The sequence below is a fragment of the Nicotiana attenuata genome, unplaced genomic scaffold (assembly GCF_001879085.1).
Source record: "Nicotiana attenuata strain UT unplaced genomic scaffold, NIATTr2, whole genome shotgun sequence".
NCBI lineage: Eukaryota > Viridiplantae > Streptophyta > Magnoliopsida > Solanales > Solanaceae > Nicotiana > Nicotiana attenuata.
The window spans coordinates 107,227-126,948 of record NW_017670373.1 but is presented as its reverse complement, the minus strand read 5'-3'; the positions used below and the strand labels follow the sequence as shown (position 1 = coordinate 126,948).

Below are 19,722 nucleotides of genomic sequence, written 5' to 3'. Positions count from 1 at the left end.
GCAGAGAAAAGTAGAGAGAGAATTCTTATTGATTTTTGGGATGAATTACAATAGAATAGAACCCTCTATTTATAGGGAGATGGTGACTTAGCCACCAAGCAATGAACCCTAGAATCTCTCTAAATATAGACATTCACCATAAATACAATTCTATTTATAACAGTACTGTAATATTTCTGTTTATTTTTCCGAAAAGCTACTACGTAATGAAATATTATTCAATAACTTTTCTTACTAAATATAACTGATAAATATTCGATTAAGTGAAATGCGTGTCCAATCGGTGATTTTACGACGTTACGCATAATGGATTAGGTAAAAAAAAATTTAAAAAATTGCTTATTATGGTAATCTTGTAAATGACAAGTATTTACAAGCAGAAAGAAAAAACAAAAGAATGATAATCATGATGACATGATTTTCTGTCATATTTTGAAATTACACAATTACTTTTGTTACAATTGCCAAAGATGTGCTGAAACAATTCATGGTTATAACATTTTAATTAACTCCCGATTTATAAAAGTGCTTAAAATGGTTTAGTGCATGATAAGTCAATAATAATGATTATTTAAAAAATACTTAGTTCCAAAGTAATTGTTATTATCAAACTCCACCGAGAGCCTAACAAATTAGTTCAACTTTTCAATTTTCTTTGTGATTTATGATTACACAGAGAGAAATAAATGTCTATTTTCATACGTTACCAGCTTCCAAATTTATCCTGCAGAACTATCCCATATTATAATGGATCCATCAAATGTATGAGTACCAATTTGGCAATTTCCCTTACAATTGTTTAGTAATTCCTTATAAGAAAATGAACTGTATATAGATAGATATAGAGTTGTAGTAAAACATTTCACATTGTTTTATGAGGCATAAGAAAAAAAAAAAAAGGATGCAGAATCCACTAGCAGAAACTTTTAAGAAATACAAAAAAGTTCATATTATTTTATAATTTTCTTTTGTTCTTAACAAGAGGTCATTGTTCCTCAAGTTTATCAATGCATTTTATCCTCTGATCTCCCTCTACAAGATAATGCTATGGGTCTATATAACACTATATCTTGTACTGTAGGTAGACTTCAGACAACGTTGAGAACGTAAATACTTATGAGCAATTACCCTGATATTTACACAAAATTATAAATTTATCAGGGTTAAGTAATTTAGTAAAGTAAAATTAAATATTCATTTACCATGGACCATTGTTAAATGAGAAAAGTATATATGCAAATACCTGGCATGCATCATATAGTTTGGAGAAATCAGATGCGATTAAGTTTAATTTTATGCACATGGCTGAGTAAGAAATTAATATCTATACAACAATGTTACTTATGTAAGAAATTTCTAGGAAAATCTCTAATATAGTAGTAAGAAGGTAACCTAATAAATCTAATATGTTAAACTATATGGGGTAAGGTCTGATGGTAAGCACCCTCCACTTCCAACCAAGAGGTTGTGAGTTCGAGTCACCCCAAGATCAAGGTGGGAATTCTTGGAGAGAAGGATGCCGAGAGTCTATCGGAAACAGCCTCTCTACCCCAGAGTAGGGGTAAGGTCTACGTACACACAACCCTCCCCAGACCCCACTAATGGAATTATACTGGGTGGTTGTTGTTGTCGTCGTCGTAAAAATACATGGACTAGACTACATTTTTTTACATAATATAATTCGTGCATACCGGCCATTTAAAATTTTATAAATAAATGCTTATATAATTCTACTACATTAATTCTTGTAGCGTTTACCAGTTACCAGAAGAGAACTTTAAATCCCATGTTGGAGAAAGAAATAACACCAATATTCTTTTTGAAGCCCCACACGGTGTACGAATACATGCAATTGACCAAAATACACATCCATTAGAAGAAGAAGAAGAAGAAGTAGCAACAACAGAAGAAATTGGTCAAAACATCAAGAAGTTAAACGATTAAAAACGATAATGGAAAGGGGTGAAGGAAGGGAGCTAAACAACTACGACTTACAAGTATCTTTTTCAGCACCTCATGATTTGGGATTTGTACACTTTGCAGATCATAACCAGATGATGAGCTTCTTAGCTCCTCCTTCCTCACACTCACAGCTGTCTTCTCAAATACCTCAGCCTCTTCAAGCTGCCGCCGCCACCACCGTTACGCCTCCCACCACCACTACAAACGCCACCGCTGCCGCCGCCTCGAATAACATTAGCAGTGCCCTAGGGTTTAACCACAATGAATTTGTCAATAGACCTTCTTGGAATAATGACCAGGTAATTATTCGGTTGTTTTACAGACTTCTTCTCATCTCATCTGCTTAAGTTTTAATGAACAAGAGTTATACGAGATGTTTAATTTGTGTTGCTGGAAGATAGCAAGAATCTGGTGAAATAGTCAGATGCGCGCAAATTGATCCAGTCACTATTATCATACGAGAAAAAAGAATACAAGCTTCTTTTCGTCTTTGTGATATAGCACAATCAAATATTGTGATATCTCTTTTAGGGTTTCTCTATTTTATTCTTAATTTTTTTACTTTGTGTTAATTTGTTGACTAATTAATGGTGTGTATTCTATGGATCATCTTTCATAGGTGGAAATACTAGATCCCAAGGTTGTTAATGACGAAAATTGCACCGGTAATGCCAGCGAGGGTAACAATTCATGGTATCTCTCCCTCTATATCTCTCTGAGTTATTTTCAAAAAAATGTTCTATTAGTCTTTTACCATTGGGCATAGATACAAATTTCATTAGCAAAAAGAGCTATTTTATGCTTATAAATTCATTCCATCTGAATCTAAAAGAAGGGAGCCTTGAGCGGTAGATTTCTCTTAATTAAGAACTGTTGAAGGTTGTTGTAGAATGGTAAAAGTTTCTTCACCCTTAATCTTATGTCATGAGTTTGAGTCCTCATAATGAAGTTCTTTTTCGGTGGTGAACACTAAAACCCCTCAACTCATACTGGGGTTTTTAGTGTGCGAGGCGTATTCAAATTAGTCGGACCAGTAGGTTACGGATCGGACGACCAGATGTTTGAAGAGAAAAAAAAAGCAGTCTTTGCTCCTCTATTTTCAACTCCACTATTTATTACCCTAGAGAAGTTTCTTCATGCTTTAGATTAGAATCTGCGAAGATCTAGGAATTCAGGCAGACATATAATTTCATGTAATGTCTCTAGGCTCTTTAATTATATTCAACATGTGTATAAATACTGTGGTTTTGTAGTACTATGTGGTGGACGGTGTAGTGCAGTTTGAGAAGGACAAAGTGCTACATCCACTTATATTATAATGCTCAACTATTTTTACCACATGTGTATCATCAGATTCAACACATATGATTAGACTTCATTTTTTGCTACCACAAGTATCTATATATTTTTGTATATATTATTGTGAACTCAAGTGATTACTAACATTGAGGTCTCTAAAACGTGTAGGTGGAAGAGTTCATCTTCAGACAAAGGAAAGGTGAAGATAAGGAGAAAGCTAAGAGAACCAAGGTTTTGTTTCCAAACAAGGAGTGACATTGATGTTCTTGATGATGGATATAAATGGAGAAAATATGGTCAAAAAGTTGTCAAGAATAGCCTTCATCCCAGGTACCTAATGATCTTTGCCCTAATAATTACCAGTTTCTTCTGTTTTCCTTTTTCTCCCAAATAGAACAACAACAACAACAACAACAACCAAGTAAAATCTTACAAGTGGGGTCAGGATAGAATGTACGCACACCTTACCTTTACCCCAAAGGAGTAGAAATATTGTTTCCGAGAGACCCTTGGCTCAAAAGACGAACAGAGACAATAGATCCTTTTTCCCCAAAAAAGACTTAAATTTATCGTACAAAGTATAGGAAATTTGTTTGGCTTTAATTCCTTCTCCTACACTTAATTTTTTGTGAAAATAGCAACCACATCTAATTTTTCCCAACTTCGCATTAGTAGTCATTTCTCGAACGATGATACAATTTGGACACTGAACCTAATATTTCATACTACCAAATTTCTTTCAAGTTTAAATTAAAATAGAAAATGGAAAATGATCGTGTGCCTACATATAGTTTTGGGAAGTAGAAGAAATAATGTTTAAATTGGTATTATTACTTCTACTCTATATGGAGAAGTGGGAGGGAGTGTTGACAGTAGGGGTGGTCCATCTACATCTGTTGCATTCTCCTCTAACCATTATTTTCTCTGCTTCCTTTTTATTGCTTTGTATTTTTGTACTTTGGCTTTATTTGTTTCAAGTATTTTTCTCCTTTTTCCAGTTACTTTATGTTTAAAATTTCCTATGTATTATACCCTAAACGAGGTGAGAGATATTTCGTTATATATAGTTTGGCTAAATAAATCTACCTATTAATAACTATAGAATTAAGTCTTTCAAAATGCACTTGTTCATACCGTTAAATTCAAACTTTGTGAATGCAACAAAGGGAGTAACTTTTAAAATGCCGATATTCATGGTTTTTGGGAGAACATTCGAATTATAACAGAAAGACCTATCTAGATTTGAACTGTGTTGATTGATTTGTCATTTGTGCCAAAATATATGGCTAAATAGAATTGAAAATACATAGCCACTGCATGTTATAACATTCAATGCAACTTAATTAAGCATTTCTAAAGAAATTAAAAAATTTACTATAAACTCTCGTTCTATATATACTTTTTATTAATGTTAATAATATAAAGCAATTCCCAAATCGAATTATAGGGAGTACTTAATCTATATCGTGCTCCAAAATGGAAAGTAGCCTTTGAATGTTTAATAATTAGCCCAAAAGTTTAAATTATCGGTTATATATAGCTCCTTTTATCCACCATTTACTATATATTGATCTTCTGCTTTTACAAAACTTAACTGTACATACTTATGTAACAACTGTTCCTCAAATTGATTTGGTTCTACTAATTTCTGATTCGTTGCTTAGCAAACCTGTAATACTTTTCTAATCAGATATTCTTGTTGTTGCAGGAGTTATTATAGATGTACACATAGTAATTGTCGAGTAAAGAAGAGAGTTGAAAGACTTTCAGAAGATTGCCGTATGGTAATAACAACCTATGAAGGTAGACATAACCATTCTCCTTCTGATGATTCAAACTCTTCAGAACATGATTGTTTCACCTCTTTCTAGAAATATGAGAGATTAATTCTGTATATACCATATTAATTAGTACGTACCTCTTTCAAACCATATATATATTGCCACAAATCATATACATTGTGCCTATCTTCATGTTACTATGGTGGACTTATTATGTATGGCTTAACATTATGTCAAAGCTCATAATTTATATTCTATAGCGGACGAATCTTGTCCATTCATTTGGTTGCATGGATGAATGTATCATATTAAAGTTAAAACCCTATAATTGAATTGGTCCTCTCAATATTTATGATTACTGCCTCCATACACATTTGCATCACTAAAATCGTAGTAATATAATGTGCGATAGCTAGGGCAAGGGGGAGAAATCAAATTTCTATAGGGTTGCTTGTTCTCCCATACCAAAATAACGTTCCCACATCAGGTACATATTTTATGATGCTTTTATTAGAGATTATTATCTACAAGATCCTAATATTAGTGTTGGATTCATTATTAGCATGTACATCTATGGTTGAACAAATTTTACAAGTACACCTTTAATAGCAGCTTGTTTTGCTTAATTAAGTCATCATTCATATTCAGTTTTTTGGTGGCGACAGTTCCACAGGAAAAGCTGCATTTTAAAGTATCTGATGTTTAACAGTATTATCTGCAACTTAAATACTTAAAGAGTACCTTTATACTACAGAAGAAATACGTTGCTTGATGTTAGAGTTGAAGTAAACGTCTAAAATTAAACCTTTTCCCTCAGTTTTTCCTTTTCTTTCTAATTAGGGCAACCAAATTAACATTTGTTCTCCTAATGGTTTATTTTGTGATTCTTTTGGTCAGTTGAAGTTGAGCCTACTACATCTAATGGAATGAGCTATCATACATATGGTCATTGTCTTTTAATTTGGGTTAAATATCTTGCTGGTAAGTTAGGAAAAAAAAAGGGAAAACAAAAACATAACCAGTACCAAGAATATGAGCTCCTCTTAAGAAAAACAAAGGGCGAAGTGCACAACCAGCCTTTCTTGCGGCTTCTATTAGTCCGTACTTATTTTATCATGAAATTTTGAACTAAAAATTTTAATTTCAGAACTATTCAGAACGTTTGTGTCCCAAAAAATTGAACTGGAAAATCAAAATTCAGGACGTATTGGCTAAATCTTAAATAGCAGCCATTTAGAGCAGCTAGCTACATGGTGTTATTTCTACCAAAAAATAATAATATTAGGATAGATTCCTTAGACATCACGAAACATAGAAGTGATAGTCTAAAGTCAAAGTTCAAAAATGATTATGCAAATCTTAAGTAGTAAACTTCTTTGAATAAGAGAGAAAGTTTAGTTTCAAAGTAACTATACGGAAAAATAAGGATAAGTTGGGATGTCACAAATTGAGTGATTCTTGTATTGACCAGTAGAGGGAAAAATTATCCAGGCGCTGATTATTACTTGTAAAAACATTATCTCAAACCCTCAATTAGATAAGAACTTGGTTTAGGAATTGGGAGTGTCACCAATTCTAAACCACGCCATTAATCTAAAAGAAGCACTTGAAAACTTGACCAAGATGATGCTGGTGTGGTAATTGCTTCTAAGTAGTTGAAGTGAACTGTTGAACTTTGTAAACCACTAATAGATATGTGAGATTGGAATCTCTTCTTCTTAATCAAATGTTTCGGGTTCAATCCTTTAGAATGAACAACTTTTTTCAATATGGAGCAGATCAACGAGTCCGAATTATTCGAGCTGGTGAGATTTGGATAATAAACTTAAAAATTAAGAAAATAAAAAATAAAAAAGGCAGACTGGTGCACGAAGTATCCCCATGGTCCGAAAAAGGGCCGCACCCCAAGGGGTGTGATGTACAGGGGCAGATGCAGTGTGATAGTTACGGGTTCAATTGAACTCATAACTTTCGACGCGGGGTAAAAATTTATGTGTAAACATTCATTAAAATTGCAAAAATAATAGATATGGACCCATAACTTTAAAAATATAAGGGGTTCGATGTTAATTTTTTTTAAAGTTGAACCCATAAAATTTAAATCCTGGATCCACCTCTGGTGATGTAGGTAGGGGTGGGCATTCGGTACTTCGGTTCGGTATTTAATAATTTCGGTTCGGTATTTCGGTATTCGGTTTATCAATTGTGTATACCAAATACCATACCAAAATATTTCGGTACGGTTCGGTTTTTCTTATTTTGGTTCGGTACGGTTTCGGTTTAATAATCGCTAAATAATCAATGCTAACGCCTAACAGTGCAGTGCTAACGCCTAACAGTGCATTGCACATTCACAAAGTTTCACTTGTAAAGTAATAAACGTTGAACAGTGGGGCAGTGCACATTCACAAATTAACAATTACAAAGTACATTCACTGTTAAAGTAATAAACTAATAACAGTGGGGCAGTGCACATTCAGTCTTTCAAGCTCTAATAACGCCTAACAAATTAACAATTTCAAACAGTCTTTCAAGCTCTAATAACGCCTAACAAATTAACAATTACAAAGTACAAACACTGTTCAACGTTTGAAATTGAAACAATACATATTTCTAATTGAAACAACGTTTGGTAAAGAACTTAACAGATGCAACAGCAACACTGTTGCAGCAACAGTCAACAGTCAGCAAAAACACCAGTGCACTGTACAGTGAACAAAAACGCCAGTGCACTGTACACAACTCCAAAGTTTGCCAAATTCTGCCCAACTCCAAATTGCATCTGTACACAACTACACATTATAGACTTGACCACAATGCTTGAACCTAAAAAAAATATAAATCATAAGTTAGAATATAATATTTTGATGATAACAAAACAAAACTACAAAAGTATTAAGTATATCACCAAACAAATAGAGTATTAAACTTACCACTCAAGATGCAAGTTGCAACTATACATCAAACAATGCTAGTAGTGCTTCCATTATTTTCCATATCTATCGATAATTCGACCAAATATGTCATACAAATGAAAAAGCATGATATATTATTTTGAACTAAAATACACGCAAAATATTAAAGCTTACCAAGCTCGAGTTCCTCAAGATACTTCAAGTCTTCTTCAACACTAATAGGATTGTTCTCTTCTCTAAGCCAATCTTGAACACAAATAAGAGCTTGCACACATTTAGGAGTCAATGAACTCCTAAATGAATCAAGAATACGGCCACCGGTGCTAAATGCGCATTCCGACGCCACACTAGAAATTGGAATGGCCAACACATCACTAGCCAACTCCGAAAGAATAGGAAATCTAGGAGCATGTGTTTTCCACCAACTCAAGATATCAAAGTCTTCACTAAAAGGTTCTTGTTCTTCACTAATGTATTTATCCAACTCCGATTTAGCACCCCCACCCCCATGTCTCCTTTTGTTTCTTCAAGCTAAGCTTAGTCCTTATTTTTGATGCACTTATAACACTCCCACTAGATGTATTAGATGTGTTGCTAGATGAAGTAGATCTAGATGGAGAGAGGACAAGATCCAGTTGAATACTTTTTTAGATACTCTCCAAACAAAGAATTCATATAAGCATACACCTCAGCATTTTATTTTCTTTCCTTTTTCCTCCCCAAAAGTTCTTCAAGTGCTCCCTCAACATATTCAAAAATTTGTTACGTGGATCCAACACAGAAGCAATTAAAAATCATTTTATTCATCTTTTCAGGCTCACCCCAATACTTCTTGAACTTTTCTTGCATTCGCTCAGCCATTTTTCTCAAATGCTCATCCTCACTAGCTAAACACATTTTCAAATGACAATAAAGTTCAGATACATCCTCAAAATGAGAATTACAAGTGACATAACGTGAACCTGAAACTTTTTTAGTTAGCTCGTGAAATCTTGCAAGAAACTCTATCACATTCCTCACATTCACCCAATCATCAGAATCAAGAGGACCTGCACTACTACCATCTTCACAAACATGAGAACATTGATAAGCAGAAAATCCATCATCAAAAAGATGAAACTTGTCAAAGGCCATTTCAAAGTTTTGTGCCGTGTCCAACATCAAATAGGTGGAATTCCACCTAGTAGGAACATCCAAACACAATGTTTTAGTACATTCTACCTTTACATGTGCACAACACTGTTTAAACTTTAAGGTCCTTGCAGGCGAAGATCTCACATACCTCACAACATTTCTAACACGTGTCACAGAAGCATCAAGTTCTTTCAAACCATCTTGCACAATTAGATTTAGTATATGAGCCATGCATCTCACATGAAGATGCTTACCACTCATCATATTAGTTTTCCACATATCTAACTGTTTAGACAATTCTTTAACTGTGACGTCATTTGAAGAAGCATTGTCCACGGTAATAGTGAAAACCTTGTCTAATTTCCATTCAAGCAAACAATCCCTAATAACTTTAGCCATCTCTTCACCCTTATGACTAGTAATAGGGCAAAAATCTAGTATTCTTTTATGCAACTTCCAATCCTTATCAATGAAGTGGGCTGTCAAACACATATAATTTATTCTTTGTAGTGAAGTCCATGTGTCTGTTGTGAGGCAAATTTTTGGTTGTGCTTCTCTAAAAGACTTTCTTAGATTTTGCTTCATTTCACTGTAAACTTCATAACAATCCCTTGTTATTGTTCTACGAGAAGGAAGACAAAATAATGGTTGAGTTTTTCTCATAAACTTCATAAAGCCTTCATTTTCTACAAAGCTAAATGGTAGTTCATCAATAACTATCATCTCAATTAAGGCCCTCCTAACAACTTCTTGTTCAAATTTCCAAATTGATCCTTCGTCATTTTGGCAAGATTGAAAATTTATCTTTGTTTGACTATTATCTTTATCAATGTTAAGTGGGTATTCTTTGCATCTAAGCAAATGATTCTTCAATCCTGTTGTTCCATTCCTAGATGAATTAGCCGCATAGGCTTGTTTACAATATCGACATCGTGCTTTCCCAACCCCATTAACCTCAAATTTATCAAAATGGTTCCAAACGTCAGACCTAGGTTGCATGGTTTTCCTTTTTTTGGAATCTTGGGTATCAATGGTGTTGGTGTTACTATCTACCGTAATAGGTAAACTTTCACTTGAACCAGCATCACTTACTCTACTTGTATCTGCCATCTATACAAAATTAAACAAATATAAACACAAATTAACAATCATGGGGTACAATCATAGGCATTTAGCTATTTACAAAGTTGATCAAGGTTACAAATATAATCAAAGGGAGCAGAAAAGTGGGAGCAGAAACACCTTAATTGAATATCGTGTTTAAATACTGATTTTTAGTTCAAATACTATCTCATAATCCTAATTTGGTATCATGCCCCATTCACAGTGTTTCATATGCCAACTTAACAAGAAAGCCAAACAGATTTTAGCATGCTAGTTACCTAAGCAGACATAAGGATGAATGAAAAGAAACTGTTATAAAGTAATTTGTAAACACCTAACATAACTTATGTTTCTAGATCTAATAACCTGACAAGGAAATAATGAAGCTAGAACTAATACATTTCACAGTTTCAATACATAAACCAATCGTGGAGAAGAACATATTCATGACATGAAATAGCTCAAATCATCTCATCCTCATTCGTTATCGTGTCAAGAATTACTGTATTGAACTATTGATTGAGGGAGTTATCTGGATAGCAGAAAAATGAACAAATACAGATTACAGAACAGCACATCGCAAATTAGAACAGAACAGATACAGAACAGAACAAATCCAAAAATGGATTTTGGGGCGATTTCCGACTTCGCACTTCGCAAAGTCGAGAAGTGGACAGCAGAACAGCACAGGCAGCAAAACAGCAAAAACAACAACTATAGTAGATTTCGAACCCAAGAAAATGACCAGAAACACCCAATAGTACAACACTTCAAACTAGAAATCTTCATCAAATTCATTTCCATCGCTAGAAAATAGAAATCGCTAGAAAGTAGAAACATACCTTTGAAAATTGAAGACTGGGGAGTGAGGAGTCGGAGCTGCGAAGTGCGAAGTCGGAAATCCCCCCAAAAATCCAAATCGCCGACGCCAAATCGTAGCAGGGCTGCAGCAGTCTGCTGAGCTTGAGCAGATGAAACTTGTCAATTGAAATTATCGTCTTTACTCATGCCCTAACTCTAACTATTAACCAGCTAACAAAAGATGGGTGGGCTTGGGCAGTTGGGCTGGGCTGGAAATAAAATAAAGAAGGGTGGGTGGGCTTGGGCGTTGGGCTGGGGATGGGCAGTGGCCTTTTAAAAATCGATATTTCGGTTATACCGAAATACCGAAATTTCAGATTTCTAAAACCGAGTCCCGAACCGAAATACCGAAATACCAAAAATTTAGTACCGAATTAGACCGAAATACCGAAAAAAACCGAAACCAAAATACCGAAATAATTCGGTCCGGTTCGGAATTCGATTTTTCGGATTTTATGCCCACCCCTAGATGTAGGCAACCTACGCTGATACAAGCATCACTGACTGATTCCACACCGGGTTTCATTTCCTCTCCAAGCCAATCGATCGCCTTTTCACAAAGTTTATAATAAAATAGTACGAGTTGTAAAAGCGTAAGAGCTATATAGAACCACCTTTGGCGCCTTCCCGCCCCTTTCTGCACAAGCATCTGTTCTTCTCCTGAGATCCAGGTTTCTACACGATGATTTGTTCTGTCCTCACTTCCTTATTCTGGGAATTGGCAACATTGAAAGAAAGGGTAAGGGGTAGGAATTAACTTTTTTAGGTGTTGCTCTACTAAAGTGGTCGGCCTAACCTGAGCATCATACGTTCACTTCGTTTTTTGAAATCTTTGACCTATAGCATTACTCCAAGGCTCCCCTTTAAGTTAACAAATGGTTAAACTAGAAAGAAAAAGAAAAGAATGGTTAGTTGAAGTAATCCATAGAATTACCTACATCTCATGTATACTATACAGTATAATTCTACGAAAAAATAACCTTACCTTGCGCTGCCAAGCAACTCGAAGAACCAATCAGTTGGTTAATATGAAATTGACAATTAGTAGTATAATGATATTTGACATGGCTTACATCTTCGGGAAATTTTTCTTTTCTTCTATAATTCCTCTTTTTCAAAAATGGTTCAAGCTGACTGAACGAGGAATTAGAGCTATTAAATCATTTTAGATCGTTTCAAATGGAACGATGAAAAACCAGTTACATTGGATGTTTTGCTCCTTATTCCAAACTGAGTAACGTGGTTCTTTGTTCTGGAAAACCAGTTAATAATTACAAGTTCACATATTTTAGTATTCGGAGGTAATAAATCTCAACAAATACGTGGGAATGATTTTCATTTAAGATCCTAAGAAAACCGGATCTCAAGGGAGGTACAAAGTCCAAACTATCATTATTATGAGTATTATGTAAAAATTGCCCCTCTTTAACCTGTAGCCGCTTTGTCTTTTTGTTTGCATCCATACCCACTTTTTAAAAAACTTCAGCTTCCCTTTATAACTGAGAAACTTCAGCTCTAGAGCTGAAGTTTCCGGGTTACTAAACAAAAACTTCAGCTCTAGAGCTGAAGTTTTTATTTTATAACTAGAGCTGAAGTTTCCGGGTTACTAGACAAAAACTTCAGCTCTAGAGCTGAAGTTTTTATTTTATAACTAGGAAACTTCAGCTCTAGCTGAAGTTTTTATTTTATAACTGGCAAACTTCAGCTCTAGAGCTGAAGTTTTTATTTTATAACATAGAAACTTCAGCTCTAGAGCTGAAGTTTTCCAGTTACAACACAAAAACTTCAGCTCTAGAGCTGAAGTTTTTCAGTTACAACACAAAAACTTAAAATTTTTATTTTATAACTGGAAAACTAGAGCTGAAGTTTTTATTTTATAACTGGAAAGAGCTGAAGTTTTTGTTTTATAACTGGAAAACTTCAGCTCTAGAGCTTAAGTTTTCCAGTTATAAAATAAGAACTTCAGCTGGAAACTGCTTAAGTTTTCATTTTATAACTGGAAAACTTAAGTTGGAAACTGCTTAAGTTTTTATTTATAACTGGAAAACTTAAGCTGGAAACTGCTTAAGTTTTTATTTCTATAACTTGGAAAACTTAAGTGGAAACTGCTTAAGTTTCTATTTTATAACTAGAAAACTTAAGCTCTAGAGCTTAAGTTTTTATTGTATAACTAGAAAACTTAAGCTGGAAACTGCTTAAGTTTTTATTTTATAACTGGAAAACTTAAGCTGGAAAACTGCTTAAGTTTTTCGGTTACAAAGACAAAAACTTCAGCTGAAGTTTTCCCGTACAAAAGAAAAACTTCAGCCCCGTGGGCTGAAGTTATGTGAAAAAGCGGGTACGCTTGCAATTTGTTTTGCAAAACGGGCACAAGTTAAAATGTGGCACAAAAAACGGGTATAGATGCAAATGCTCCGAGTATTATGGTAAAATATGTACTTAATTTATTAATTTTTAAGAGAAGTGCAAAGTCTATTTATTACAAGTAAAAGTTAGATTATGGAGGGAATATTTATGAGATTATGGGTATGTTTGGTATGAAGGAAAACATTTTCCCAATTTTCCCATGTTTGGTTGGCTTAAATGTTTTGGAAAATATTTTCTTTATGAACTCATTTTCCTCCAATTGGAGGAAAATCAAGAGAAGGGAAAACATTTTCCAAAACTTCTTCTCAACCTTCCCTACCCTCACCACCCCCCCACCCCACCCCTCTCTCCAAAAAGGTTTTTTTTCAACTTCTCGTTACCACCCACCCCTAGTACCCCTCCCCCACCCTAACCCCCCCCCCCCCGAAAAAATATACTTACTCTGTTCCAATTTATGTGAACCTATTTCCTTTTTGGTCCGTTCCAAAAAGAATGAACCCTTTCTAAATTTGATAACAATTTAGCTTAAACTTACAATTTTACCCTTAATGAGAAGCTTTTATAACCTCAAAAATACTCTGTGCCCCTTTTTGACTTGTTTAGGACCACAAATTCCAAAAGTCTTCATTTTTTCTTAAACTCCGTGCACAGTCAAACAGGTTCACATAAATTGGAACGGGGGGAGTATTTTTTAATATATTTTTCAGTTTTAGTTTTTTTATTTATCGATTTAAAGGTTCAAAATTTTACAAGTTCCAAAGTTAGTTTGGAGGTTTATGTGTTTGTAAGTTTACGGCTTTAGAAATTATAAAGTTCACGGATTAGAAATTCCACGGTTTCGAAAGCTTAGCGGTTCGAAAGTTTATGAAAAATGTGGGTTCGGAAGGTTGTAGGTTTGAAAGTTTATGGCTTCATGTTTATTATATCTAAATTGTTTATTAATGCTCTTGAGAAGTCATTTTCCTTAATTTGCGTACCAAACCCCGGAAAATGAATAAGATTACTACTTGTTTTCCAAGAAAATATTTTCTTGGAAAACATTTTCCGTTATACCAAACACACCCTATGTACTCAAGATTTTGAACAAGAATTACCATCCAATTTTCACAATTCGTCTTGTAAACGAATTTTAGCATAGTACTGTACCTTGTAGTGGTTTTTTGGTTTTTGTGTAATTTCCTTGAATTAGCTGTTCACCCCTGCATCCGCACCTAGTCCCAGTCATGTATATGACTCTCCTTCCTCATTCCTGTAGAATATGCCCCTAACATGTCTAAACTTATTCCCGGATGTGTCTATATTTCTGTGCGCATAATTATAAACTAAACTCATGAATATTGGAAAATAGGGAGACCCTGATTCATACAAAGGGGAAATCTTCATGTTATGGGGTGGAGGGGCACGTCATAGCCTAAATTAGAACATTTTAGGCCCAAGCATAGCTAAAACTTAGACTCGAAATATAGTGTGCCAACTCATGGAGTTCGACAGGATAGACAAATTCTTAAGCTGAACCACTTACTAAACTATAGAGAAAAATTTATAAAAAGAGTGGTAATTTGTCCAACTAGTAATTAGAATTGGTGAGCTCAATCATCCGGGGGGTAACCGGCTAGGCAAAAAGTTGGTCAAGATAGTCCAATAAAGGCATAGAGCCTCAGGTCCAGACTGTGTTCTGTGATATTAGTGGATGAAATACATACAGTAAGTGCATCTTGGGTAGAGAACCTGAAAGTGATGAAGATGAATCAAAACACTACGGCTTAAAAATACACTTGACTAGAACCAGCTCGGCTAAGCAGTTTTGGCCTTCAATTCAGGTCGAAATTCAAGACTGCATTGGACTTTGAAGTTAGATACCACATCTCATAAAGATAATCGAGTATTGAGTTCTGACTCAGTAGTTACTACTCCTGCATAGCAGTTCAAACATGAAAAGCAAAACACCCCTTGAAGTTTCTGTATACAGTCTGGTTCTGACTTGGATTAAAATCTCAACAAGAGTACATCCAACAATGAATCCTCTTCCAAGTCCTGTCATTTGTAATACCTGTTGTACCAGTGCCGAGTTCTTGGCTTGGGCCAGGGCTTGGCATCGACAAATTTCACAACGACGTGTGAAGAAGTTCTAGGAAACTTCAAGACCTCCGTAGATGTCTCTTCTGATCTATCAGCATAGCTGGCCCAAACAATCGTCAGTTTTTCCAATACCCGCGCATTCTTCAGAAAAAACCTTAGTAGTTCTATCTCGTTTTTGTCATCTTTGAAACCAATCAACTCAATTGACTTTAGATGAGATTCCAAGCACACAATGATTTCATCAGGATCATGCATCTGCAAATTCTCAATCCAGTCTCCATTCTAGCAGACAGTTCAGAGTCAGAAGAGAAACCACTTCATCGAGCACAGTAAACACTTAAATTGAAATAGCAATAAATAAAAATAAGCAATCATTCAGCAGCATATGCAACCATTTCCACCATTACAAGTAAAAATCCCAAAAAACACACTTTTAAAATGATTTGCACTATTTCCTTCTCTTTGTTCTATTTTCCACTTGGCGTCACTGATGCGTTAGAAGTTCTAGTAAACAGTTGATATTTCAGAGCGTAGTACCTACTATACAAACCATGTCACTCCATCCAATCAACATCTTCGCCATTTCAGGTAATCTAAAACAGCAATCCCCTCATTAAGCCAAGTGATACTTATGCTCGCATGAAAACATTTGAAACACACATCGCCGAAGTTCAAGCGTTGATCTAATTTTAGAATCTATCAGAGTCAATCATGAATCTATTTTCTGTACAAGGGAAATGAATTCATTTGGGTAAACTCTCGTTGCAATAAAGCTCAGCTTAGGACTAAATTTAGATTAATATGCTGGCAGTTTCCAGGGCCAAGCTACTGTTCAGGACCAGATTTGCAAATTTCTCCTTCATTTATCAACTCAATGCTCCCTAAAGCTGTATCATCATCTCAGTTCTCAGAGTTTCCCCGCATCAATTCACAGCTCAAATCTATTTCCACCATTAAGTTCCATGCAGCAGATATGAATAAGATCAATGGCATTAGCAATAGGTGATACTTGCCAACTCCCAGAGTGAATGTTAAAAGTTAAAATTGATCATTAGCCAAATCTTATCCCTTTCATTATGGCATGTTTATCATTTTGTTGAGTGGAATTTTGCTTGTACAGTTCTTTTTACTTGAATATAGGTTTATAGTTTAGCATTATTGTAATGAAATTGAAGGGGAGCTTTGGAGCAATAGTAAAGTTGTCTCGGTGTGACCGGGTCACACTTTCGAGCAATGGAATCAGCCACTGACCCTTGCATCAGGCAAGGCTGTCTACATCACACCCCTTTGGAGTCCGGCCCTTTCACGGGCCTTGTGTGATTAATGTTGGCTGCCCCCCTTATAATTGCAATGATGTCAAATTGTCCTTGTAAAGTATAGTTACAAAACTTAAGAAAATAGTTTTCATTTCCCATCTCATGGAAAACCCTTTTCGCTCCGCTTAGCCTTATCCCCCTCTAGGGGTATTTTAGTGATAGGTTCTATAGGAACTGGACGATCCTATTTGGTCAAATACCTAGCGACAAACTCCTATGTTCCTTTCATTACGGTATTTCTGAACAAGTTCTTGGATAACAAGCCTAAAGGTTTTCTTCTTGATGAGATCGATATTGATGATAGTGACGATATTGATGATAGTGACAATCTTGATGCTAGTGACGATATCGATCGTGACCTTGATACGGAGCTGGAACTGCTAACTAGGATGAATGGGCTAACTATGGATATGATGCCGGAAATAGACCGATTTTATATCACCCTTCAATACGGTGTTCCTCTTCTCGTACATTTGAATCCAGAAGTACCGGCGGAGGACCAAGAAACTACTCGACCCCGTACATCTGTAACAGTGACAATGGTATTATTGAAACTTGCTTGAACATGAATAACTCCCTTTGGTATTCTACGTGCACCCTTACGTGAACCAATACGTCCATTCCTACGCGAACTAATTTTCGGTATAGCTTTTGCCATATTTTATCATCTCGTAAATATGAGTCAGAGATATATGGATATATCCATTTCATGTCAAAACAGATTAAGTACTTCCAACCAACTAGCATATACAGAAACGGAATTTGTACAGGAGTCGAGCATTACCTCATCAGACCACAATTTAAGAACCTCCAGATTAGGAGAATACTTGAGTAATACTATCATAACTTGCATGAAATCTTCATCAACAACCACATCCAGCTTTAAGGTCTTCAGCTTATAAAAGAGATTGGATCGAGTCTTACTTTGCGAACCGCTTCATAAAGACCCTACAGCAGCCAAAAAAGAAGAAGAAATGAGAGTGTTTTTCGATAACCACTTGTGAAATTCTTTAGTAAAGATATCAATTGGAAAACTACAAACAAGATCTCACAATGACTTCGAGTTATTTAGACTGTATATTTTTCTAGATAAGTACTTAGAGTGCATATACAATCTAAGCAATCAAACAATGTACTTACACTTTATATATTCTTAATACTTCTATTTCCCTTTTATGCTTAACCTAAAGAGAGAACTTTACCCAAATAGTCGGCTTGCATAGCTTCAAAACTGATGTAGAAGGAACCTCCTTGATCAGCTTATGCACAAATATGGCATTTTCTTCACGTGAACCGTCCATATCAATAAAGAAGATGCGAACGTCTTCTATTGAAAAGAGATTCTCGAAGATTATATCCTTTGGCATTGGAGCTTTATACTTTAAGAACTTGAGATTGGGGCAACAAATTCTGACTTCACAATTGCAGTAACTCTCCACATAATTATTGCCATCTACTAAAGTAAAATAAATAAGAGATGTTGAAGCAATATCAAGTAGAGTCATAGCTCCTAAACTACATTCCTCTAAGATCAACCTTTCAAGGAGATGACATTTTGAGAACAAGCAACTTGTCAAATGCTCGTCTGACAACTCGACCTCCTCAAGATGAAGCAATTTCAGCTGATGAAATCCCAAATGATTAGGCAGTTTAAGTATGTTCCCGGACAAGTGTAGTTTTAAGATTTGCAAAGATTCACAAGTTGCAAGACAATGGTAACTCAAATGGCTCACCAAGATTAAAACTTAATACAAGCTCTTGAACCTTTCGCCTTGTTGTCACATGAATCCACCGCAAAATAGCAAACTTACCAAAGATATTGTTACAACAGAGAAGAAACCGGACAAGTTTAGTGGCGCTTTGGGAAATTAAGACCCAATTGATAAAGTCCTTGAATTTCTCAACCATTGCCGAGTCACAAGGCCGATTGATCCGTTGTGGATAAAATCGATCAAGATCAAAGTGCAAGTAAGGCATAGTAGTCCACATATATTTCCATCTTTTAGACAATAAACTCAACTGAACCACATCAAAAATAAAGAGAGATGAAAGAATTTTGTGCAGGATATCATCTGGCAATGAGCTAATTCTATCAATCCCTTTACTAAGTGGGTGGAAGCCACAAATCTTAGGTTTTCTGGTTGACGTTTCCATATATCTTTCGATTAAAACGCAAAAAAATACCAAGAAATTACCCAAATAGCAAAACTCAAGGAATGGAGTTCTTCACAGTCATCTCGGGAACTTATTGTAGAGAGGACGAGAACGACGGAGACGCGTCTGTGCCGCTGTGAAAAGGATTTCCCGCCTTTGGGGAAAAACATGAAGAAATAAATGACACTTTATTAACCTATTACTAGAAAACCCTCTATTTATATTTATATTTTGGTTTAACCATTAACCCTACTAGTGCGACTAATCGGGCTTCGTGTCGAGTAGGCCCATTGAGAGGTAAAAGGCTTGGGAAAATAACAAGGGGGATTTGGGCGCATTTGCATCTATACCCGCTTTTTGTGTTACGTTTTAACTTGTGTCTACTTTGCAAAAAAAATTGCAAACGTACCCGCTTTTTCGCACAACTTCAGCATACGGGGCTGAAGTAGCAAAGGCAATCACGCAAAACTTCAGCATTCTAGTAGTCGGGCCTGAAGTTCAGCTCTAGAGCTGAAGTTTTTGTTTTGTAACTGGCGAACTTCAGCTCTAGAGCAGAAGAGCTGAAGTTTTTGTCTTTGTAACTGGCTGAAGTTTTTGTCTTTGTAACCGGAAACTTCAGCTCTAGAGCTGAAGTTTTTGTTCTATATTTGATTAACTTCAGCATGTTTATGCTATCTGATCCAATCGTACTAAATAGTAAAAAGAGTTGAATCTAAGAGTAAGCAGACCTGCAGGCAAACCGAATACAAC

At 35.4% G+C, this 19,722-nt stretch overlaps 1 protein-coding gene and 1 long non-coding RNA gene across 2 annotated transcripts; one reads left to right on the top strand and one right to left on the bottom strand.

Moving 5' to 3' along the window:
• The first annotated feature begins 1,774 nt into the window (after positions 1-1,774).
• On the top strand, positions 1,775-5,376 carry LOC109238524 (probable WRKY transcription factor 12). Its single transcript, XM_019404999.1, has 4 exons — positions 1,775-2,261; positions 2,582-2,655; positions 3,430-3,591; positions 4,970-5,376. Exons 1-4 carry the CDS (start codon positions 1,953-1,955, stop codon positions 5,130-5,132), a joined length of 708 nt encoding a protein of 235 aa, XP_019260544.1. The 5' UTR covers positions 1,775-1,952; the 3' UTR covers positions 5,133-5,376.
• Positions 5,377-14,799: 9,423 nt separating this feature from the next.
• LOC109238528 lies at positions 14,800-19,227 on the bottom strand. The gene is made up of 3 exons (XR_002069756.1): positions 18,021-19,227; positions 17,603-17,766; positions 14,800-15,784 (listed from the first exon to the last, which is right to left on the bottom strand). It is a non-coding gene; the product is annotated as an uncharacterized LOC109238528 (long non-coding RNA).
• Positions 19,228-19,722: the final 495 nt, after the last annotated feature.